Source organism: Armigeres subalbatus, chromosome 2, assembly GCF_024139115.2.
Source record: "Armigeres subalbatus isolate Guangzhou_Male chromosome 2, GZ_Asu_2, whole genome shotgun sequence".
Taxonomy (NCBI): domain Eukaryota; kingdom Metazoa; phylum Arthropoda; class Insecta; order Diptera; family Culicidae; genus Armigeres; species Armigeres subalbatus.
In genome coordinates this window covers 401414727-401439407 of record NC_085140.1, presented here as the reverse complement: position 1 = coordinate 401439407, position 24681 = coordinate 401414727, and the positions used below count along the sequence as shown (strand labels likewise).

Genomic DNA, 24681 nt, shown 5'->3' with positions numbered 1-24681 from the left:
AGCAGGACCTCGCACAGGATGGAGATCTTTCTAGATGGTCCTTTGCACCACAGGATCCATAAGTAAATAAGTGAAAACCGATTTCAATCGGTTCAAATATGGGCCAGGAAGTACAGATCTGGCATAAAAAGAGGACTGGAATGAAGTAGTTTGAAATACCGCATGATGAAATCTGCGTATTTTCCAAAATTGACCCTTGAACAACAGCTAGATGGACACAACACACTCATTAAATGTATCGTCATACATCTAACTAACAAGGCAAACGTTAAATTCAAGTAATTCCGTTGCGCGCGCCGCAAATGATCGATTGACCAACTAATGATTATTGAAATCGACCAGTATATCAGTGAACGATGATAATTTCATAAGTGTTATATCTGTTTGTCTGCGCTTGAACCATTACCCGGTCAATACGACTATCGGTTCCGATCAGTTCAAATATGGCCCAGGAGGTACAAAACTACCATAGATAAATTATGAAATCATGTCCCGAGCAGGAGCGACGACCTCGATAACAGAAATTGGTATGATTTAGCCTTGCATAAGAGGTAAAATATCAAAAAATAATACCAAAACTTATATGCAGAATACTTGAGGCATACCATGCTGAGGTATTTCAATACCAAACGAATAATACTTGGTTATGCATTTGGCGTTGAAATTCAATTTAATAACTGAGTTTGTTATGGCTTCAGTATTGGACATATTAGTTTTTGGTATTATTCCTTTGGTATTTTACCTCTTATGCAGGGCTAGTTCATAACAGAGTATGGTATCAATAACAGAATTAAGTATTATTGAGCCAATTTCTCCTGCTCGGGGTATGTCGCATGATGGTATTCGCCTATGTATTTCCGTCAAGTGACTCCGCAGCAGGCAAATTTGGCATAGTTTATGCGTCGTTTCCATTCAAAACATCCTAAATAATCATTTCTGAACTGTTCGTTCTGGAAAATAACAAAAAGCTAACACCAATTTTAAATCCAGAATAACTCCAAAAACAAGTAGCCAATTCTTGAAATTCATAAAGCTCCTGAAACTTCTCCGCTTCTTTTGGTGAAAGTTGCGAAAAAAACATTTTTGTAAAGATAAGAAAGTCATAGCCACAGAGCGAATTGGTAGTCATATGGCTACTGCTTCTGCCTCATACGCAGGAGGTCGTGGGTTCAATCCCAATTCCGTTCCATTCTCCTACTTTGTATCTTTCTCTATATTTCTCATGATCTAGCAATCGCTAGAACTGGAAATGGGCTTTCATACCGTTTCCATCTTCTATCCATATACCTACAACAAGTTCTAGCAGGTAACTGTTAGAATTCGAAATGAGCAATCGCTAGAACTGGAAATGGGCTTTCATACCGTTTCCATCTTCTATCCATATACCTACAACAAGTTCTAGCAGGGAACTGTTAGAATTCGAAATGAGCAAAAAAAAAGGTCGTTTCGGCATCCAATTAGAATATACTCCACCCTTTCGTTACTATCACATTGGCAACCCGTTAACCAAGACGAACCTCTGCCGTAAAACCTAACCCCAGATTCCAATAAAATTCCGCAGGAACTCGTAGCGAGTGCAGAGGTGTTCTCGGCTTGCAGTGGGCGAGTGACTGCATCATCAATTCTTTCCCATCCCCGATGACCGTGAGGACGTGGCCAGCGCCGTTATCGACCATCCAAAATACTAGAGCTCTCGGACTGTGTACATTGAGGTTGGAGAGCAAATCCCATGCTTCCATCCATTGGTTCCCTGTGCAATTGCGATTGTTCTGGTCGATCACGGAGTAGCAACTACGAATTGCACGGTCATCATGCTCATGCTCATGCTCATAAGAAAGTCATAGCCACGGGAATGAGAAAAATCAAATTTTGAACAAATCGAGTATGATAAAAACTCGCTAGCTATCGTCTGATGATGATTCAGCACAACACTGTAGCCAAAAATATTTTTATTTTATTTTTCAAAAGAGTAGGGGTAGTAGCGGAAGGGTTAAACGTGGATTAAAACTAAATTTCCTAATTTTACACATGTATAAAAAATATTGAAAATTGAGTAATTTTTTTTTCGTATTTTTGTGCCCATACCTTCGAAGAAAGAAATATTTGAAGTTTGGTATTATTGCACAACTAACCTAACACAATAAAAAGTTGGCATGTATGATACTCTCTGAAACATTTCTCCACCTTCTAAGATAGAATAAAAGAAAACATAAATTTCGAAAAATTCAACATTTTTTTTGAATGAAAATTTTTACACTCCTAATATGTTGAAAAATCGAAAAAAATAAATTCAAAAAAAATATTGGATGGAGACTAAATGCCTGTCAACGTTAAGCGCGCTGACACAAAGAGCTCACGTATATTAACCATGGAAAATATTCGACCACTCAAAGTTTGTCATTGAATGAAATGGGTTAGTATTTACTCTATGACGAATTTTGCGCCAACCCTTCTATGGGGCCATCTCAAAATCGAATGAAACGTGGAGGGCATAAATATATGGTATTTCCAAGCCACTAAGGCACCTAAGTTTTTCAAAAATTGTCAAGAGTAACATTTGATGAGGGCCTATTTTTTTCATTATTTTTTTAAAATCGGTGTAACTCTAAAATGACAAGACCTACAAAAAAGTGATGTATGGCGAACTGTCGTGAAATTCCCTTAAGTTTTTTGGAAAAATATCCAAAACAAACCGATCTCTACACTGAAAAAAAATAGTTTTACAAAATAAAATCGATATTACAAAAAAAAAACGCATCTCAAAAATCGACGAAATTTTTACTGTAGATAGGTATTTTAATTATTTGACTTTTCTGGGAATAATGTTCCTGTGACATATTTTAAGAAAAAAGTTTTTTACAAAAACTTTTTTCATGTTTATATTGAGTGAAAATTTATCAGCGTGTTTTATGCCTACAGCGTCAAATATAGGCTCAGCAGCTTATCATCAACACATTTCTGATGTATAAAAATTAGTTTAGGAAGCAATTTAGCATAATCTAACATTCATGTGGAACAACATTTGAGAAGGGTTTATATTTTCTTTGGCTTTTTTGTATCGACGTATCTTAAAAATAATTGGGTACACAAAAACCAAATAATTGCTTTGAAAACGGGAAACATTGGAAACGAAACTGAAGTTATATTTAATTGTACCCAAAATCATAAGGGTATCAGTCATTGTTATTCTCAGCGTTTGTTTTATTGAATTGAATATTACGTTTAAAATTCAAAATGGATAAATCAAGTGCCAACAAATTCCAAAAATATTGTGCAAATATTGGAAATCAGATTGCACTCGCTTCAGAAAACTGACACCTTTCAGTTTTCGGCATCAATTATTGAAAAAATAAATTCGCTAGGATATACACACCAGGAAAGTAAAGGAATGCGTATTTGTGATTCCTGCCGATTGGTGATAGTGTATAACAGGAGCCCAAAATTAAAAAAGCGTCGAACCGGAGTGAAACAAAGCAGCGAAGACGATGATCCACAATCTTCTACAAGTGCTCCCATCTTTACAATCGGTTCCATCACAAGATCTTCTGGTGGGCTCATATAATATGCAACAGTTTAATACCATCGCCCCGAAGTTACGTACAGGTATCACCAATTTCATCGAGGGACATGAGGAGTCTGGATTACAAAGTGAAGAAGTCGTTAGAGATTTCGCAAGCAGCGAGAAAAAATATGTTTGACATGGATCCAAATGATTTGGACAGGGTATATAAATATGATGAATTGATTTTACAAATAAAACAAAAGTTTAATTTGCCTTCTACTGATAGAACCGATCAGCTTAGAATTTTATCAGTTCTTTTTAATCGATGTCAGTTACTAAGATATCAGAGGAGTTTAATCCACCTCGTTATATGGTCAAGCAAATGAAAAAAACTTGGTGCTAATCAAGGCACTCTCTGCACCACTCAAGCTCAAAGTGGGCATGGAATAAATGAAACCACTAAGCAGAAAGTTAAAGATTTTCATGCTAGGGACAACATGAGTAGGGCTATGCTAGGCATCACTGATTTTGTTTCAGAGCTGTGAAATGGCCGCAAGCAACACGTTACATGTTCAAAAACGTCTTTTAATGATGTCTTTGAAGGAATCTTACATGATATTTGAAGAATCTTGTCAAGATATTAGAGTTGGGTTCAGTTTATTTACTCAGTTGAGCCCTAAACATTGTATACTGCTTGATACAACATACACTCATAATATGTGCGTTTGCACCATTCATGAAAATGTGAACTTCATGCATAATTGCGTAAAAATGGTATCACAGGCAGATATTTTCGAAAGCATGTTTGACTCTTCTATCAGGACAACAGAGTGGTCTTTTAGAACTTGCAAAGAATGTCCTTTAAAGGATGTTATAGAAAATAAACTCAAAACTATGTTAGAAGATAGTGGAAAGGAAGATGTTGTTTTTCAGCAATGTCTAGTGATTTAGAAATCGTTATAAAGCCTGTACATGAATTTGTATTGTATTGTATTGATAAAATTGATAAACTTATAACAGTCGAAAGATTTTACAAAGATTACTTTTATGTCTGATGGAGCTGCAGCACATCTTATATACATAAAAATGAATTTCTGTCTGTCTGATCCTCAAAGACACGCAAACTACTGAACCGATCGGCATGAAAATTTGTATGCATAGGTTATTGGGGCAGGGGAAGGTTCTTAACATGGTTTGAGACCCCTCCCCTCTTTGAAAAGGGGTTATAAAAAGTTATGAAAATAAAAAGAACTTTGCAAGTATGTGTGATTTCAATTCAAGACATGGCTTAGAAGCAGAATGGCACTTTTTTGCAACATCGCACGGAAAAGGCCCTTGCGATGCCATTGGTGGCACTCTCAAACGAATGTCAAAACGAGCAAATCTTTACAAAGATTATGGAAATACTATTAAGACCAGAGTGGGGGCCCTCCTTAGCCGTCCGGTAAGACGCGCGGCTACAAAGCAACACCATGCTGAGGGTGGCTGGGTTCGATTCCCGTTGGCGGTCTAGGCAATTTTCGGATTGGAAATTGTCTCGACTTCCCTGGGCGTAAAAGTATTATCGTGTTAGTCTCGTGATATACGAATGCAAAAATGGTAACTTGGCTTAGAAACCTCGCAGTTAATAACTGTGGAAGTGCTTAATGAACACTAAGCTGCGAGATGTTATGCCAATATAAAGAAGAAGAAGAAGATTTTAAGACTCTTCGGGAGTTGTACGAATGGGCAGTTACACAAACAGACAAAAATCTCACTAAATTACATTTCTGTTACATCTCGAATGAGCAATACTCAACAATGGCAGAAGAGTTTGATGAACTTTTCCAAAAAGCAAAAAGTATAAATGGCACACAAAAGTTTTATTCTTTTATACCAATTGCTCATAATAAAATCCTGGCTAAAAACTATTCCAACTCAGATTAAGACCCAAAAGTTTTCAAATTGTTCGAGTAATTTAACAAATTAATGAGTATTCAAGAAATAAGAATTAAATGTAGTGACAAATAAAATTGAAGAAAATATAAAAAATGCGATAAACTTATTATTTTTTGAATGTGCGTTAATCCGAAATCCCCCTAATGAAATTATCTACCGAGCGTCACCGTTTGGAATCAAAATGATTATCTGATAAAAAAAAATCGACCTCCAATTTTTTTTTTGCTAAACCAATTTTAATCTTTAATTACATTCATTGATTTATTTTCTCGGTGAACGAAATACTCTTTTATGTTTCAAATTTTACAGCTTAGACAAATTTACAACACGTAGTCCATCAAACATCACAATTTTGTAAATCTGGTCATTTGTGTGTAACAATGATATAAGAAATCAATACGCCCTGTTCCAATGTTGGTCCACATTAATGTTAGACTATACTAAATTGCTTTCTAAACAAATTTTTATACGTCCAAAATGTGTCGTTGGCTGATGATAGGCTGCTGAACCTATATTTGGCGCTGTAGGCATAAAACACGCTGATAAATTTTCACTCAATATGGACATGAAAAAAGTTTTCGTTAGAAAAACTTTTTTTCCTCAAATATGTCACAGGAACATTATTACCAGAAAAATTAGATAATTGAAACACCTATCTGCAGAAAAAATATCATCGATTTCTGAGATGAGATGTTTTTGTAATATCGATTTTATTTTTTTCAACTATTTTTTTTCAGAAAAAAAAACTTCTGGGAATTTCACGACAGTCCATACAACATTTTTTTGGAAGTCTTGACATTTTAGAGTTACACCGATTTGAAAAAAAAGACAGTGAAAAAAACATAGGCCCTCATCAAATGTTACTCTTGATATTTTTTGAAAAACTAAGTATGCAAAGTGGCTTAGAAATATCGTATCTTTATGCCCACCAAGTTTCATTCGATTCTGAGATGGTGCTGCCAACCGAGTGGTCGAGTTACCGCGAAATTCGTCTTATGGCAAGTGAAAACATTTCACTAAAAACGAGATTTAGAATATTTTTTTTAGTATCAGAAGTTAATTTGGTATCGAACCAATTAGTGCTTTGTAACGACATTAGCACTTTTTTTGTTAAATATCTTGGCTGTGCATATGCACAGCATATGTTTCGAAATGGCCTCTCTAGATAGGCGTAGGAAGTAGGAGGTTGAGGGTTCGAGTCCCTCCAAGACACGTGGATTCTTTTTCGCAAATTTCATATCAATTTGTCCATTTCGAAACATATGCTGTGCGTATGCACAGCCAAGATATTTAACAAAAAAATGGTTTTCGTACGGCAGAGTTGCCGAATAATATGCAATTAATTGACATTAGCACTATCAAAAATACGAACGGTAAAATTTCCGATGTAAGGAATCACAAAACACAGATTTGAGACTGTTTTAATACAAGATCTCGTCTTTCAAGTTGACACGCGATATTAATTACAATACAAATTAGAGAAGTGAGAGGTACAATAATTTCAACTTGAAATATTTTGTGAGAAAAAATAACTCGTGAGTGAGTAAATTAATTGTTCATACTCAATCGCAAGTATGAGTATTATAGTTCAAGCTCACGTGTGACGTGAGCTTGAATCAGAATGCCTAAACAACACTGCTTCAAACTGACGGCTCGAGCATGTGCTGTTTCTTCTAATAAACTGAATATGCAATAGTTCAGATGAGGCGATTTCCTGTTTATCTAGCAACAATGTTCGAAAGTATTTTTGTTTATCCTTTCGTAGCCAAATATCCATTTTACGTTACACACCCCAAATTTCTTTAAATATCGTCACCAATTATTCCTTTGCTTTTTCTGCAAACCGTGTCCATGAACGCAATCAATGTGAACGAGGGTCGCGCAGAATGCTTGCCCAGAAAAGGTTGCGGTAACCTGATCCATAAAAATCGGCATGAATATAAACAACGTGTTAATGTAATTATTTGTCATCAAATGTCGGAGATAAAAATCTGGAGGGCGAAAAGAAATGAGGAGTCGTCGAGGGGTTGAATTTATGAAAGCATTTTGGCTAATGAATTGAGTTGTGTTGTTCAGGAGCGAGGGTGCAATATGGTTTAAGAAATCAAACACATTTCATTACGATCTTGGGACCGGATGGCAATCCTACTGCGATCTGAAACCAAGGTTGGTAGAATTTTAACAATACACTACTTATAATAGTCTCGGATCACGGGGCACTCTGAAAAAAGATTAATCGAAAAACAGAAATTATCATTTTGTGACATGTCAGCACGATTCTCAATCACGATGTCATCCATTCCATCTCATCAACGCATATATTTTTTCCAACTTGTACAAGCTTCGTCATCTGAAAAAAAGGTGTCAGAGCTGGAAAATTTATCGATTCTAATTAACATCGACACGTCTACTGAATGGTACGAAATCCAACACTGGGATTTCAATTTATCAGATTATAGGGTCGTCGGTGTTGTCTGCCGGCCTTTCTTATGTAGGTAGTCAGTCGCCATATGGTCGGCAGCAGTAGTTCATTATGTGCTGCAACGAATCAGACCAATATGGTCACGCATGAAACCCACATAAATTTTCGGCAGGAGTGGGAACCGCGACTTTAAGCTCTAATGAAACATGGCCGCCTTTATGGGACGGACGGTCGTATTGACTTGCCGTGACTTGGGTGACCAATTTATGCAGGAATGGTCGTTAATTAGACAATTAACGCTTCCCGCTGGAATGTCCAAAACAAGCAATATGCTAATAAATGTGGGATTTTCTCGAATCGATTGGCTTTGAAGTAGTAAGAGTTAAAATTAAGAGTGACAATATTTTTGCTTTGATGAAATCCAGCATTGTAATAAAGGAGACTGTAAAAGTTTTAATGGTTATTGGAAAAATGTATCGTAGAATTGACTTTAATCAGAGTTACATTGAAACGGCAGAAAGGCTATACCTTTCCGCCGTTAGTGAATCCAAAAAATCTTCCTCAAAATTTAAAGATGCTTTTCATATCACCAGAGATTACAAGTTAGATAGATTATGATATAATATTGTATCGGTGGAAAAATGCAAAAAACGAGAGCAATACATTTTTTGGATAGGTCTCCATGATCTCCATCTCCATAAACGGAGTACAACTGTCATGCAAAGACATAGTGTTCTTGAGGCAACTTTGTATATCATCTTGCTTCTGCAGTAATGTACGGAACCATAAAAAAGGAAAAGCCAGATTTGGTTTTTCCATTAATGGAACCCAATTTTTTTCGCAATCTTGTTTTGCATTATGCTTCTAAACTGGGTACACTAATAAAATTGTAAAAAAAATATCTGTATTATTAAAATATTAGATCTTGCATTGTAAATATGTTGGCAATAACTGCCCTATTCAATAAAAGTAACTTTTGCCTTGGACACAAGTTGCAGTCAATGGTAGATCAACAGTATTCTGCCACGTTAATAAATATTTATTTAATCTACGATAATGCTGTGAGGTTGAACAGAGATTGTTCTGTTCATACAACCATTTGTGGACATGTGGACAGACAAAACAACTGTGCTAATAATAGCGAATGGCTAAGTATTGCTACTAATCGTATAAATATCGATCCCTTTGCAGTAAGAAAGTCATACCAATCTTTGTGATCTATCAATCACTTGTCGTAGAAAGTCTTGGAAACATGAAATTCTTGGTTATACTGTTAGTGGCATTCAGCCTGGTGAGCTTGGTGTTCTCCAGACCGATGCCAGAGGACGAGGAAGGAGGTACCGAGGAGGAAGGTGCCGAAGAAGCTGGCGATGATGCCGGCAGCGAGGGTGGAGATGAGTCGGCGGACGATGCTGGAGGCGAAGATGGCGGAGAAGAGACCGGTGGTGACGATGCTGGAGGCAGTGGAGGAGACGGTCAAAATGATCCCGCTAACACGTACAAAGAGGTGGTTGCTCTGCTGGATAAGGATACCAAGGTGGACAACATCCAGAGCGAGTACCTTCGGCCGGCACTGGATAACACGCTGCAAGCAGAACTGAGGAACCCGGTGGTTGAAGCCATTGGTAAAGTTGGTGATTATTCGAAGGTTTGTTGTATATTTATCTTCCTATTGCCTGAATATAACAATAATTGTTCGTTCCATTTTCTTTAGATTCAGGAATGCTTCAAATCCATGGGCACCGACGTGAAGAAGGTGGTTGATGAGGAAGAGAAGACATTCAAGGATTGTAATGCCGAAAAGAAGAGCGAATACGAGTGCTCGGAGGCCAGTACCAAGTCGGCCAAGGACAAAATAGCCCAAATAACGACACAAATTAAATCGTGCGTTTCGTCCAAAGGGAATTAACGGTGGATACATTGACAAATGATATATTGATATGAATTTGAATTGAAAATAAAAGTTTTGTGCGGCCTTTATACATTCGTTTTGATTTTATATTCTTCACATTTGTTTCTATTTTAAGTGACCATGTTACAAACACTGGACCAGTTTCCAGTCTGGTCTGGTAACATTGGATTCATCTAAAAGGCTAATCATCATTTTAGTTACAGTCTACGCTGGTCTAGGATCGATCGGTACCTGCATCTATCGCATACACATCTGTCGAATGGTAAAGTGTAAAAAATTGATATGTGGTGCAGTAGTTCACTATTTCTCAGATTACCAAACTTGATCCATCTAAGCATGTTGGTAACTCGGATCAGTTGGTGTACGGTTAAGCGACCTCATCGGAAACCAAACTGTTCTTCAAGCAAGATGTTGTGGTCTTCGGGATACTCAAGTAACCCACAGTGAATACTCATTTCAAACAGCATGGATAACTCTGAGAGAAGGCTGATTTGACTAAAACTTTTAGGAGAGGAATGATTTCCCCCAGGACTGCTGACTTTCAGGATAATGGGAACAAGCTGAGCTGTGTAGCTGATTGAAAATAAGCGAAAGGTGCTCGAAAAATGTGATTGAGTTCGAGTTTCAAGATATCGTCAAAACCTGGGGCCTGTTTTCGATTATTTTATATACAGGGAATGTCCAAAATAGCTGGGATAGGATAGTGGGTATACTAAGATGTGCTGTAACTATGTCAATTATTATCTGATTGAATTCAGCGATGCCTGAACTAGAAATTTAATGTAGTTTTACGATATGTTCATGAAACTGACCTTGGCCATCGGATACCGGGGATACTCCGGATTTTTCGTAAATTTGTGGTGGGCATTAGGATAAGTTGTGGATAAAATCAGAAAAAATATCAGTAACCAAAATGAAAAAAAAAAGGCTTTTGCTGATTGGAACCATATGTTGGGGTTTTGAATCGGATCATATGATTCTGATATGTGAGATATGACCATTTCTTTAGAATCGGTTCCGATCGATAGCTTTAAAAGGGGTAAGCGTTAGACCACAAATTCATTTGAATCGAACTTTTCGCCCGATCTTGCATTATGATTTTATTCTTTGATACGCCAGGAATGAAAAATCTATTTAAAAAAAAAGACAGATCCTGGAGTCGCTGGGATGCCCCCGGAAAATCTGTAGAAGGGGTCATTTCAGTTTTAGTGGAAAAACAAGTCATTCGACGGCTCATTTTCCATGTTTTGTGATCAGGAAGCGAGGTATGAATATAAGATGGACCATTGAAGACTATGACCGCTTCCGGAACCTACGGATTGCCCCAGGCGAACCTGCAGAGGGGGACATTTCAGTTTTCGCGCCAAATCTAGTCATTCGATGGCTCGTTTTTCATGTTATGTGATCAGGAAGTGAGGTATGAATATAAAATGGACCATTGACCACTCTGCCCGCTTATGGGATCTACGGATTGCCCCTAAGGAACCTGTAGAAAAGAACATTTCAGTTTTGCACCAAAACTAGTCATTCGACCGCTCTTTTTTCATGATTTTCTATCAGGAAGCGAGGTATGAATATAAAATGAACCATTGACGGCTTTGGCCGCTTGCGTGACCTACAGGTTCCCGTAGAAGGGGGCATTTCAGTTTCTGCGCCGAAACTAGTGGCTCTTTTTTCATGGTCATTGATCAGGAAGCTTGGTATGAATATAAATGAAAACCTTCGACGACTTTGACCGCTTCTGGGATCTACAGATTGCCCCAGGAGAATCTGTAGAAGGGGGTATTTTAGTTTTGGCGTAAAAACCAGTCATTCGGCGTTTTTTTTATGATTTTCGATCAGAAAGCCAATCGATAATATAAGATGGACGCACGCCATAATTACCGAATCTATTCCAAACTTCTCCGTTGGGCAAACAAACTCAGGTTTATGTCTTGTTTTTGCATAAAATCTGATATATGCCCTTCTATTGATTTCTAGGGGATTTTATATTCATACCTGATCGGGTCCATTTTATATTCATACTTCGGGTCCTGTTCGAATACCATGAAAAAAATGCCACCGAATGACTTCTTCTGGCGCAAAAACTTTATGTTCCTTTCTACAGGTTCCAGGTTCCGATAAAAAGCGGTCAAATGACTCGTTTTGGTGCAAAAACTGAAATGTTTCGTTCTACAGGTTTCCCTGGGGCACCCCAGCGACTCTTGGATCCGTCTTTTTGGTTGGTTTTTCATTCTTGACGTATCAGAAGGCTTTTGGAATAAAATCATAATGCAAGATTGGCACGGCAAATGCTGGGTAAAGCGTACCATTGGTACTTCGCGTACCTGAAGGAATAAAATAGACCCCATCTCGCGGTCTTTAGCCTCCCTACATCCCCGTGGTGCTGGCCGGGATACGAGCAACCTTCGGAAAGATCGGGTAACCAACCCCGGTGGGAACTATGGTCGTATGCTGACAGGGATGAGGTGGTTTGCTCCTCTCCGGAGGTGCAAATCTTACTGAGCGTCTTTTCTCCATGTCAGGATCGGCTCACAACAGCGTCTGTTCTCCATGTTAGGGGCGGCTTATCACTGTGCACCATGGTCCACCGGGAATAAGGAGGAATGGTCCTCCGGAAATTTAGGAGGTTTGGAATCAGGCCCTGCAAGCCTCACCACTGCAGACAGAATCACAAATCGACCACGTTGTGATTGATGGACGGCACTTCTCCGACATTATCGACGTCAGGGGGCCATCCAGAAACCACGTGGTCATATTTTTGAAGATTTTCAACCCCCCCTCCCCCCATGTGGCTTATCGTGGTCATTTGGCAGACACCCCCCCCCCCTATGACCACGTGGTTTTTTTTTAAGTCCAAAAATTTAAAAAAAACCTTATGTAACTAAAACATATGGTTAATCCGATCAATTTTGAAGATGAACAATTTCAATTGATTCAAAATCAAACTAAACCCAGTATGGAAATTATAAATTTTCATGAAGTCGAAAATTTTGATGATGTTATCATGTTGTAATATGTATCAGGATATCTAGAACTCGCACACCTTCAATGCATCAGGAGGGTACAAAAAAAATGTGGACTCGCGAAAATCTTATAAAAACTTCGAGAAAAATTGATAATGGTTTAGAAATTTTCCAAAAAATCCCCATATTTTTATTTTTTTTTTAATTTTTTAATTAGTATTTTTTTTTTTTAATAACTATAAAGTTCATCACTGAATATCCCTATAGATTTCTTAGAGTATTTGGGACCTTCCATAGCTCTGGAGCTACTGTAAATTCTTAAGATATTAACCTCAGCGAAGCATCTGAACTAAACTCCTACAACGAAAAGTTTATCAGAGAATCACAAAGTTAATATGTGATCTTAGAGATGCAAATAAAACCTCCTACTGTTGCTTCTTTTGAGTAGCATTCCTGTAGAAATTTCAGTATTGTTTTCAGAACATTCAGAACATTTTGATTTCTTTATGGAAAATTCTTATTTCATAATTGCAATTTTTGCTTTTACTAGTGCTAATTTATTATTGTTGTGTGTATTATTGTTCTTTATTGGCAATTTCCTTTTTTATTATTGAAAATTTGGGTAACGGTACCAATAGTGGAGGTATTAGTAGATCCACATAAGAAAATATTTTTTTTAAATTGATTTTTATGGGAAATTTACAGCTTTAATATCTTAGTCAATGGATAAACTAATAAATTTGCTAACAAAAATGAGATAGATGTCATTTAACATCTACAATTACCAAATATTGCTTGCACCACTGTGGGTACACTGTTCCTTTAGTGGCGATAAAAAATAATTTTGGTTCCCATAGTGGTGCTATCCATTGGTTTCTTATGAAACTCGCCACTATAGGTGCAAGGGAGTCAATTTTGTTAGGCATTCCACGGCGGCATGTCAGTCGATCCTGAGCGACCATTTCGAAAATATTTGAAACTCTGCACAGTTTTTCAATTTCATCTAAATCGTCATTTTTCGATATCAAATCTTCATATTGAGTCACGACTAACTTTTCAAAAGGGTGTATGTGAAAATGGTTCAAAAATATTTAAAAAGCTGCACAGCAAAAACGGAATGTTCGATTGTTATGATTTTTCAGCAAAGTTAGACAACTAAATGGTGATTCTTAAGAAAATGTGCACAGTAAAAAAAATTTTTTTGCCTTTAAAAATATCATTTTGTCACAAAAACTCAAATATCTCAAAACCCTATCTTTTTCGAACGTAATTTTTTAGGGAAAACGGTCCATTATATTAGCTATCTACCATAAAAATTTGGTGATGGTAAACTAATAAACAAAAAGTTATGACATTTCAAACATTTCACAATTTTCAATTTAGTAAACAAAAAAAATTTCCGTGTATTTTTTTTTCAAGAATCGCAGTTTGATGCTGATTTTATTGTTAAGGGCCTTGCGTGAGTTAAACAAGTTGTTTGTATGATATTCCATATTTATGTATTCATCGATATTATGTATATTATATGTATAAATATTATATGTATAAATAAATAAAAATGAATTAATATTATCCTAAGTATTAAATTAAATGTGGCAGTTACACAATGTTGTTAAAGAAACTCTAAGAGTTTTGGGTTTGAATTTTGGTATGGGTTATGATATCATGAAAACAGTTTATTAATACTTATTTTTTATTTATTTTTATTCAAACTTTTTTAAAATATCGAACACTTTTGAATTATTATCAGCACAGTTTGAGTATAGTTTTGCTTTAATTTTATTTTCCGACAATGGAATGAAACAGTGAAATTTTTGGGTTCCTTGGATCGTTTTCGCGTTATTAAATTGCTCGCTGAGCTCTGAAGCCTTTATTTCGTACTCTTCAGTAGTAGTAAAACAAAATGATAATTTGGTTAAATCTTTTCTTTTCTACGATTTGCCCAATCAAAAGTTCTTTCGCAGTTTTAATTGGATGCTCACGTTCTTTGGCTAAACTTGCTCTTGTGGCCATGCGCTTTATTGTTCCTCCAATAGCATCACAAGGACCTTTGCCATGTGATGTAGCAAAAAATGCCATTCTGCATCAATTCCGTACATTGATTTAAATTGACATAGGCTCGAAAAATTCTTACGATTTTTGTACTGCGACGCTGCTCCATCAGACATGAAATATATCTTTTGACTTCTTTATGCTTATCAACGCGTAAAAGTTAATCATTTTTTCAATGAACAAGTTTACGGATACTGAATCGTGTCTTAAATCTTCGGAAATTATAATAAAACTTAAGTGTTCAATTTGCGTACTTCCATTAAAATAAATAACGAATGGATGAATTGTAGCTTGTTGTACGTTCCAGTGATGGGACTGCACTTCATCTTGCAATACAAAGCTGTAATTTTCAGAAAAATCACAAATGACTAAAAATTCACCATTTTGTAATGTATTTTTCGTATTTTTTAAAAAGCTGAATTGTTCTGTTTTAATGAAATCGTGAGGGATTAAACTTTCTAATTTCAAGCAAAAATATGACACAAACTCATCTACAGGTTTTACAATAGTTTCTATGTCACACCTATCCGTGGTCACCCATTGCTCAAATGATAACTGATCAATATATTTTTCTTCAAACTCAGCGAATAAAGTATTTTCCAATGATGAAGAATCTGGACAATCCGAACAAGATCGTAGATAGCAATTTGATGTTGTATTTTCACACAAAAGACTACCAGTTAACATTTTAATATCCTTTGTTAGATTGATTCTTTTCAAACTATGTAAAATAAGATTAATATTCTCATGGGTTGTGCACACACACACATTATGTGTTCCTGAATTGGAAAGAAGCTTACATTGCCTTGGCCGAAGGCTTGCAAATGAGGAAAAACCTATTTTAATATTATCGTGAATTTCCTTGAAGCGTGTGTACGCTTCTTTCAAAGTCGTCATCATTAATCGTTTTTGGATTGCTTGAGGCTTTCCATCTTTTTACTGATACATAATCTTTTGACCAGGCAAAGCTCGACTTACTTCATCATCTTCAAAATATTGAACTACTATTTCTTTTGTCTCATCTGTTAATGCAGTACTAGACCTAGTATTTTTGGTTGAAAGACAGTTATTCTTCAATTGTTTTGCCTCTTTTACTGTATTTCTATTGGTTTTGAACTCATCAATGGCATCCTGAATAGACCACGAACTTGGCAGCATCGACAAAATCAATAATTTTTCTTTCCTTGTCGTGGCTGCATTCGAGAACCTTTCCTTCATATTTATAATTACCTCATCGTAGTCTGTATTTTCCACATCATCAGGTCCTAATTTGAAGAGGTTTCTTCGTACAGCTTCGTTTATTTCACGGTATTTTTTCTCCGGGTAATAAACGTAGTCCATCTTACTCCATTTAATCGGAGTCACTTTTATCCCAGCTATGCCCTCGTTAAAGCGTTCGATGTTGACCTTTTGGATACACTCATCTTCCGATTGATTTGTTGAAACAGATTTCGCTGATGGTACGGTGGCAAGGCTCTCAGCACTTAATACTTCTGGTAATTCCTCAGTTGTTGTCGATACATCTGGCAATTCCTCAGTTGCTGTCGTTTTCGAACTTCCTGCGCTCTGCTCAACCGATGATATACAGATTGCTCTTTTGTCACCGTTTAGACGGCAGGACGTGCAAATGCGTAAATTTGTATTCAATGTGGACATTGGAGCATAACCAGTCGCTTTCAGTTTATCTATGGTGCTTTCGGTGAGATTTCGTAACTCTTTTGAACACTTTTTTCCATCAAACGGCCTACAACAGTTGAGAAAGCGGCTACTCATGTTGTTCGTAATATTTCAATAAACAAAATCACTTTTAAGTTTTTACTGACTAGTTTGGTGTCATTTGCTTGACTGAAGAAAAAATGACTATAAGATCTTTAACAACCTTAGTAGTAGTAATTTTTTTGCTTTTTCGTGAGCATTGTCATGGTATGTACCTATCATGCATTTGTTGTTGTTGAAGATACCCGTTTCCTCCCGATCATAAAGTCTATTCTCTAAGAGGTATATTTTTGCAGGTAAACTATAGACGTACACGTGTATATAAATCTTTGATTTTGCAGCTTTTGTCTTAAAAATAACATTTCTGATATGTTTCTATCAACGTTATTATCAACAGGTTTCAACACTATTAAAAGAATTTTTCGCCAGTCACGTGCAATGAAAATTATGACACTATCAATACTTTTGATCACAACACTGGATCGTGTCTAAGTTTCTTATAGATGCTATGAATAATTAAATCAAAATATCATGAAAACAATTTGTTTAAATCACGTCCCTTAACAATAAAATCTGCATCAAACTGCAATTCTCGAAATAACTTACACAGAAAAAATTTTTTTTTTACTAAATGTGAAAATTGTGAAATGTTTGAAATGTCATAACTTTTTTGTTTATTAGTTTACCATCACCAAATTTTTATGGTAGATAGCTAATATAATGGACCGTTTTCCCTAAAAAATACGTTCGAAAAAGATAGGGTTTTGAGATATTTGAGTTTTTGTGACAAAATGATATTTTTAAAGGCAAAAATTTTTTTGTTTACTGTGCACATTTTCTTAAGAATCACCATTTAGTTGTCTAACTTTGCTGAAAAAATCATAACAATCGAACATTCCGTTTTTGCTGTGCAGCTTTTTAAATATTTTTGAACCATTTTCACATACACCCTTTTGAAAAGTTAGTCGTGACTCAATATGAAGATTTAATATCGAAAAATGACGATTTAGATGAAATTGAAAAACTGTGCAGAGTTTCAAATATTTTCGAAATGGTCGCTCAGGATCGACTGACATGCCGCCGTGGAATGCCTCATCAGGAAAATCATTGTTTTCAATGGTTTTTCAAGCGAAATCTTAAGATAAGTTGCATTTAACAAGATATTTAAGGCACGACGCATCAACTGAAACCATCGTAAAATGTATAAATATGATAAATCTCCTTAAAACCCCACTACCTCCACTATTGGTGCTACCTCCACTAAGGGTACGGTTACCCTTCTATTTTTTCTCTACTAAAGAGATTTTCAATCCAGAGCTGGCTCTCTCAAAATTTCCAATTCTTCATTGAAATTTTATTTTGATATCGACTCGTGGAAGCCAATGATGCCATACTAAAAATATTTTCTCGGTCACTCTGATGGTTCTTTCGAATAATTTCCCAAGGAACTTCTATTCCACATCTCGAATATGCTTCAATCAATGGTCCTTTCATAAGCGAATGAATGAATTATAGACCAATTATTATTTTGGAGTTCGGATCATTCGATCTAAGGCCCTACAAAAACAGTTTGCGAACAAACCTCATAGTCATTGAGCAACTTGATGTTGACTCAAGATAATTTTGGGTACCTTGTCTCTTGGATCTCATGTTAATGGAAATTAGAATCATATGCTTATTTCATCGGATTGGGTATATACCGATGATGAGAACATTGCAAATGTCTTGATTGATCTGGTAGATTCGTGGGCAGAACTTGAGAGCATTTTGAAGTACCTTGAGCATCTCGGATTCCTGAATATTGATCACTGGCTTAACGTTCAGGATGGCCCATCTTATCTGACCACCCATCTATTCAGAATGATTCAAACATTTAAACTTAATTTACATGCTCTTCTTAGAATCGAAATCTTCCCAAGGTTTCGGATATCTGAGTTTTCATGATCAGTCAAATTTGAGCTCCCATATTTTTTCTGAAAAGCCAATATCTGGATGAACAATTTTACTGAAGAAAATGGTGGCCTAGCTCTCTTTTGTAATTTTATAGACAATCTAAAACGCTGGGCATGACCCATCATTCTTGAAAGGGTTGAGATTTGTTTTGGAATTCAATTTCAATCGTTATTATAACACTATTTTTTACCCTAGATTGATTTAGGAATTAGAATGTTTTTTCTGGAACACTGCCACTTTTTTTCATATCGCAGGAATCTCCTTAGTTCTAAGACCCTTTAATGAATTTAAAAAGCATTTTATTTAGAATTTCGTGTTGATTTTTTAAATGCAAGCTTCATAACTTTTTTCATGCGCACTACTAGAATTTTGTGCATTTAGAACATTTAGGTGCATTATTAATTTTTTCGATCATTAATTATTCAATATCATAAAAACTAGGCTTCTTAAGCCTAAATTATTGCCTACATTTATTGCCTATATTTATTACGAAATGCATATTTACGATGAAAATTCCAATAAACATCAAATTCCGAAGAATTTCCAGTATAAATTAGAAAAAAATCCAGCTTACTTTTTTTACAGAATCTCTTAAGATTTTTTTCAAAATCCTGGGCAACTTTAATGAATCTTCAAAGGAAATTCTTCTAAATTTCCAATGGATTTTTTTTTGTTTTCCAAAAGAAATTCTTAGAAACTTTCAGCAGTTTTTTTAAATTTCCAAAAGAAATTATTCGGAATATGCCAAAATGTTTCCGATGGAAATTCCTAAGATTTTCCAGTAGAAAATCGAAAAAAGTTCATCTGAAACACCAATTATGAATTTTCCGAAAAAATTCCGATGTTTTTATAAGTGGAAATAACGAAAAAAAAATGCACTTTTGTAGTACTTGTAAAGGTTGTACTTTTGAAGCATTTCCAGTAGGAATTCCTTAAAAAATTAAATCAAAATTTTAAAGATTTTCTGATGTGAAAATTCCTTAAACTTTCTAAATCATTTCCTGTGCATCTTTGCATGGTAAAGATTTAAAGCAATGTTTAGCTGAACCTACAAAGAAATCAAAATGACATCCCGAAGAAGAATGAATTCCCGATGAAATTTTGGTATGATTTCTGGTTCAAATTCAAAAAACATGAACCTTGAGAATTCTAAAGATTTATCCTTTGGAAATCCAAAGAATTTTTTGAAGATAATCCATAGACTCTTCCGTGGAAATTCTAAATAATGCCTCGAATAAAAAATACTTGGAAAATTAAAAAAAATGTGATAGAATCCACAAAGAGCGTAAAAAAGTACGAAAAATTTTCATTTCAAAATTCCAAAATTGAAAAAAAAATCAACGGAAATATCAAAGTGTTTCATGTGGCATTGGCTTCATATTCCAACTGGAATGGGTCTGGGTCAACTGGGTCTGCTTTTCAACTTAGTATATTCTATTAAATAGCATTTCCTCAGTTATAAATTGAAAGCTTTTATATGCCAGCCATTGCACGATTATATATCTTGTGTAGCAAGTACGATGGATACACTATACCTAGGGTGTCGAGAATGTTTCCCACCCGAAAACATCCTAGACAGGAACGAGAATCGAACTCGTCATCTCCGGATTGGCAATCCTCGCAAGGCTAACTGGAGACTGAACATTTTGAAGTGCACTCCTTAAAATGTTCGAAAAACTACTTTTGTAAATGAAGAAGAATTTCTGGTGAAGATTCGGAAGAACTTGTCGAAGAAATTCATTAATTTTTCGGAATTTACACTGGAGATGTTTTGTTTTTTACTGATTATGGATCGACTGTACGTTTTATTTTAATTTATTGAACGGATACTCAATCTTGCACTTATTACAACGAGTTTTTTTATTTACCCGACGTTTCGACACAATCCCCGTGTCGAAACGTCGGGTAAATAAAAAACTCGTTGTAATAAGTGCAAGACTGAGTAGCCGTTCAGTAAATGAAAGTTTTGTTTTTTTCATTATCAATTTGTAGCAAAATTTCCAAGCAAAATTTTTCAGAGCGAATTGTTCAAAAAAAATTCTGGATGCCAGCACTTTATCAGGATTGTAAAGTAATGTCAAAGTTTTTACAGGAAATTTCTTTACTTGATTTTTCCTGAATATCCACAAGAAATTCTTTTGAATTCTTCTTCTTAAGATTTTTTCTTGGATTATTGTAAAAACAAGAACATTTTTCAAAATTGTAGCTGCAGTCCGCTGATGCAAAAGTGTCGGCGGCGTGATGCCAAAAACCATCTGCGGCGGATTTTTAAAAAATATTTTTCCATTTTCCCTTTCCATTTTTTTTGTGGAAATTGAGACTGAATGGCATCCTGTTTTTTCGTTTATTTTTGTATGGATATAGGATCTTAGGCTAAGATGGTCAAATATTGCAGATATGCATCGGCGTTGCGACCGACGCTGCGTTATAGATTTTTCTCGATGCACACCTACGTCTTTTTAACGCTGAGAAGAAGCTGCATATTATAAAGAATATAGGGGAACTGCTCCAAATTTCTTTTCATTGCTTTGTTTTTGATGGGATGGAAATAGGAGCTATGGGATGAAGTGCCGAACCGTTCCCCTAATTATTATTTAGAATGTTATGAGTATCAGATAGCACTATAGCAGGTTATGTGCCAGAACGTCGTCTGCATAAATGTTACATGGCAGGTTGTGAAGAGCTTTCATTCCTGGGATGTTTTGTAGTGGGCTATGAAAATACTAAATCATGAAAATATGAAGGTACATAATACTATAATATAAATATAAAAAGCATGTATTTTAATGATTTGTATTTTTTACATAGCTATTGTATGGTGTACCAAAAGTTTTTCGTGTAAAAAAAACCACGTGGTTCGAGAGCAACACCCCCCCTCCCCCCATGTGGCTTATCGTGGTCATTTTCCAAACCCCCCCCTCCCCCCATATATGACCACGTGGTTTCTGGACGGCCCCCAGGACATATCGTGGCGCTAACATCGACTCTGACCACTATCTGGTAATGGTAAAACTGCGCCCAAAACTATCCGTCATCAACAATGTTCGGTACCGACGACCGCCGCGGTACGACCTAGAGAGACTGAAGCAACCTGATGTCGCCAATGCAAACGCGCAGTATCTCGAGGCAGCATTGCCGGAAGGGTGGTGAGCTGGATGGGGCCCCTCTTGAGGACTGCTGGAATACAGTCAAAGCAGCCATTAACGACGCAGCGGACAACAACGTTGGGTATATGGGACGAAGTCGACGGAACGATTGGTTCGACGAAGAGTGCAGACAGATTCTGGAGGAGAAGGACGCAGCGCAGGCGGTCGCGCTGCAGCAAGGTACCTGGCAGAACGTGAAAAGTTATAGACGGAAGCGGAGACAGCAGACCTGCCTTTTTCAGGAGAAGAAACGCCGCCTGGAAGAAGCGGAGTGCGAGGAGATGGAATAGCTGTGCCGTTCTCAAGAAACACGCAAGTTCTATCAGTAGCTCAACGCATACCGCAAAGGCTTCGTGCCGCGAGCCGAAATGTGCCAGGATAAGGATGGGAGCATCTTGACGGACGAACGTGTGGTGATCGAAAAGTGGAAGCAGCACTACGAGGAACATTTGAATGGCGCTGAGAGTACAGGCAGTGAAAGTCAAGGCAGCGGAGGAGATGACCACGTCAGTTTACCGGACGATGGAAGCCAACCAGCCCCCACCTTGAGGGAAGTTAAGGATGCCATCTGTTGGCCAATAAAGACCGATAAAGGCAATTCAGACCAATAAAGCAGGTGGTAAGGATGGTATCGGAGCTGATCTCATCAAGATGAGCCCGAAAAAGCTAGCCATTTGCCTGCACAAATTGATAGTCAGAATCTGGGAAACTGAACAGCTACCGGAGGAGTGGAAGGAAGGGGTTATATGCCCCATCTACAAGAAAGGCGACAAACTGGAGTGTGAGAACTTTCGAACAATCACCATCCTTAATGCCGCCTACAAAGTGATATCCCAGATCATCTTCCGTCGTCTGACACCATTAGTGAATGAGTTCGTGAGAAGTTATCAAGCCGGCTTCGTTGACGGCAGCTCGACATCGGACCATATCTTTACTGTACGGCAAATCCTTCAAAAATGCCGTGAATCCCAGGTCCCAACGCACCATCTGTTCGTTGATTTCAAGGCGGCATACGACAGTAAAGACCGCGTAGAGCTATGGAAAATTATGGACGAGAACAGCTTCCCTGGGAAGCTTACCAGACTGATCAAAGCAACGGTTGATGGTGTGCAGAACTGTGTGAAGATCTCGGGCGAACACTCCAGTTCTTTCGAATCGCGCCGGGGAGTAAGACAAGGTCATGGACTTTCGTGCCTGTTTTTCAACATTGCGCTAGAAGGTGTCATGCGGAGAGCCGGGTGTAATAGCCGGGGTACGATTTTCAATAGATCCAGTCAATTTATTTGTTTCGCGGATGACATGGACATTGTCGGCCGAACATTTGCAAAGGTGGCAGAACTGTACACACGCCTGAAACGTGAAGCAACAAAAGTTGGACTGGTGGTGAATGCGTCAAAGACAAAGTTTGCTTGTGGGCGGAACCGAGCGCGACAGGGCCCGCCTGGGAAGCAGTGTTACGATAGACGGAGATACCTTCGAGGTGGTCGAGGTCCACCTTGGATCCTTGCTTACGGTTGATAACAATGTTAGTCGTGAAATACGAAGGCGCATCATCTGTGGAAGTCGGGCCTACTACGGGCTCCAGAAGAAACTGCGGTCAAAAAAGATTCGCCACCGCACCAAATGTATCATGTACAAGATGCTAATAAGACCGGTTGTCCTCTACGGATATGAAACATGGACAATGCTCGAGGAGGACTTGCAAGTACTCGGAGTATTAGAGAGACGGGTGCTTAGGACCATCTTTGGCGGTGTGCAAGAAAACGGTGTGTGGCGGCGAAGAATGAACCACAAGCTCGCCCAACTCTACGGCGAACCCAGTATCCAGAAGGTAGTTAAAGCCGGAAGGGTACGATGGGCAGGACATGTTGCAAGAATGCCGGACAGCAACCCTGCAAAGATGGTTTTCGCTTCCGATCCGGCAGGTACGAGACGGCGTGGAGCGCAGCGAGCGAGATGGGCAGACCAGGTGCAAAACGACTTGGCGAGCGTAGGACGTATTCGAGGATGGAGGGATGCGGCCTCGAACCGCGTATTGTGGCGTCAAATTGTTGATTCAGTGTTATCTGTTTAGATGTAGGCTAAACAAATGAAATGAAAGATCGGTTCAAAAGCTCGATTCAAATAAATTTGTGATCTGGTCCCTTTTAAAACTATCGGTCGAAACCGATTCTATACAAATGGTAATACCTCATTTGTTTATGATCCTATTCCAAATCCCAACATATGGTTGCAATTTGCAAGAGCCCTTCTTTATTTGTGGTTGCTAACATTTTTCTGTTTTAAACCAAAACTTATCCTAATACCCACCACAAATTTACGGTTCTGAACCTACCTTCGCAACCCCCGGAATATCTTCGGTATCCGATGGCCAAAAACGGTTCCATGAACATATCATGAAACTAAATTAAATTTCTAGTTCAGGCATCCCTGAATTGTTAAAATCGGATGATAATATTTGACATAGTTCGAACATATCTAAATATACCCAAAATTTGCCTATCCCAGTTATTTTGGACATCTTCTGTATGTTGTAGTTAGTCAATTCTCTAGCTGAGATTTGAAGATTTCCACAACTCCTTCAAGAAATCATTTGGAGTCAAATCGATATTGTTCACATCGAAGGTAGAATGGATCAAGGTTTTACCTTTAGAATTTAGTTTTGGTGTTCGGAATAATAGCAGGAGAGACCGATTTTCATACAAAATGGTTAATTTTGATATGCTGTAACTTTGTTCCCGGTGACCGATTTAGCTGAAAATTCAGCAGTGCTCAATATACATATTCTGATACAAAATTAATGTTTTATTATTTCATAAGTCATAAGTCATCAAATCTTTGGTGTGTGTATAAATGCTTAGGGTGGTGCCAAATCTACTATTATCGATAAAGTCCACTTCGAGAATGTTCATGTCCATATATTGAGCAACGAATAGCACAATCACACCGTTTTGCGTCACAAAAGGCAACTAACTTATGAAAACGATAGTCTAGGGATGTAATGATTGGGAAAATTACAAGAATATAACAATTTTTAACAATTGGAAATATAGTTTTTCAAAATTTTATTTTCA

The 24681-nt window shown here is 37.2% G+C and overlaps 3 protein-coding genes across 6 annotated transcripts in view; 1 reads left to right on the top strand and 2 right to left on the bottom strand.

The window, feature by feature from the left end:
• Positions 1–16456, bottom strand: part of LOC134217556 (uncharacterized) — a 96308-nt gene extending 79852 nt beyond the window's left edge. For both annotated transcript variants that reach the window (XM_062696334.1, XM_062696335.1), the window contains exon 1: positions 16023–16456. In XM_062696334.1, coding sequence (XP_062552318.1) covers positions 16023–16448 — 426 coding nt within the window. In that variant the 5' untranslated portion in view covers positions 16449–16456. The remainder of the gene's footprint in view (positions 1–16022) is intronic.
• Positions 1–24681, bottom strand: part of LOC134213296 (bone morphogenetic protein receptor type-1B) — a 601077-nt gene that overhangs the window by 269028 nt on the left and 307368 nt on the right. The gene's annotated exons all lie outside the window — the stretch shown is intronic.
• On the top strand, positions 9065–9842 carry LOC134217554 (30 kDa salivary gland allergen Aed a 3-like). The gene is made up of 2 exons (XM_062696332.1): positions 9065–9510; positions 9577–9842. Exons 1-2 carry the CDS (start codon positions 9115–9117, stop codon positions 9769–9771), a joined length of 591 nt encoding a protein of 196 aa, XP_062552316.1. The 5' UTR covers positions 9065–9114; the 3' UTR covers positions 9772–9842.

What these genes read in the sequence shown, in the direction of transcription:
- LOC134217554 (XM_062696332.1), top strand. Translation starts at nt 9,115, where the DNA reads ATGAAATTCTTGGTTATACTGTTAGTGGCATTCAGCCTGGTGAGCTTG. An exon ending in AAGTTGGTGATTATTCGAAG is followed by an intron (nt 9,511 to 9,576) that starts GTTTGTTGTATA and finishes CATTTTCTTTAG; the next exon opens with ATTCAGGAATGCTTCAAATC.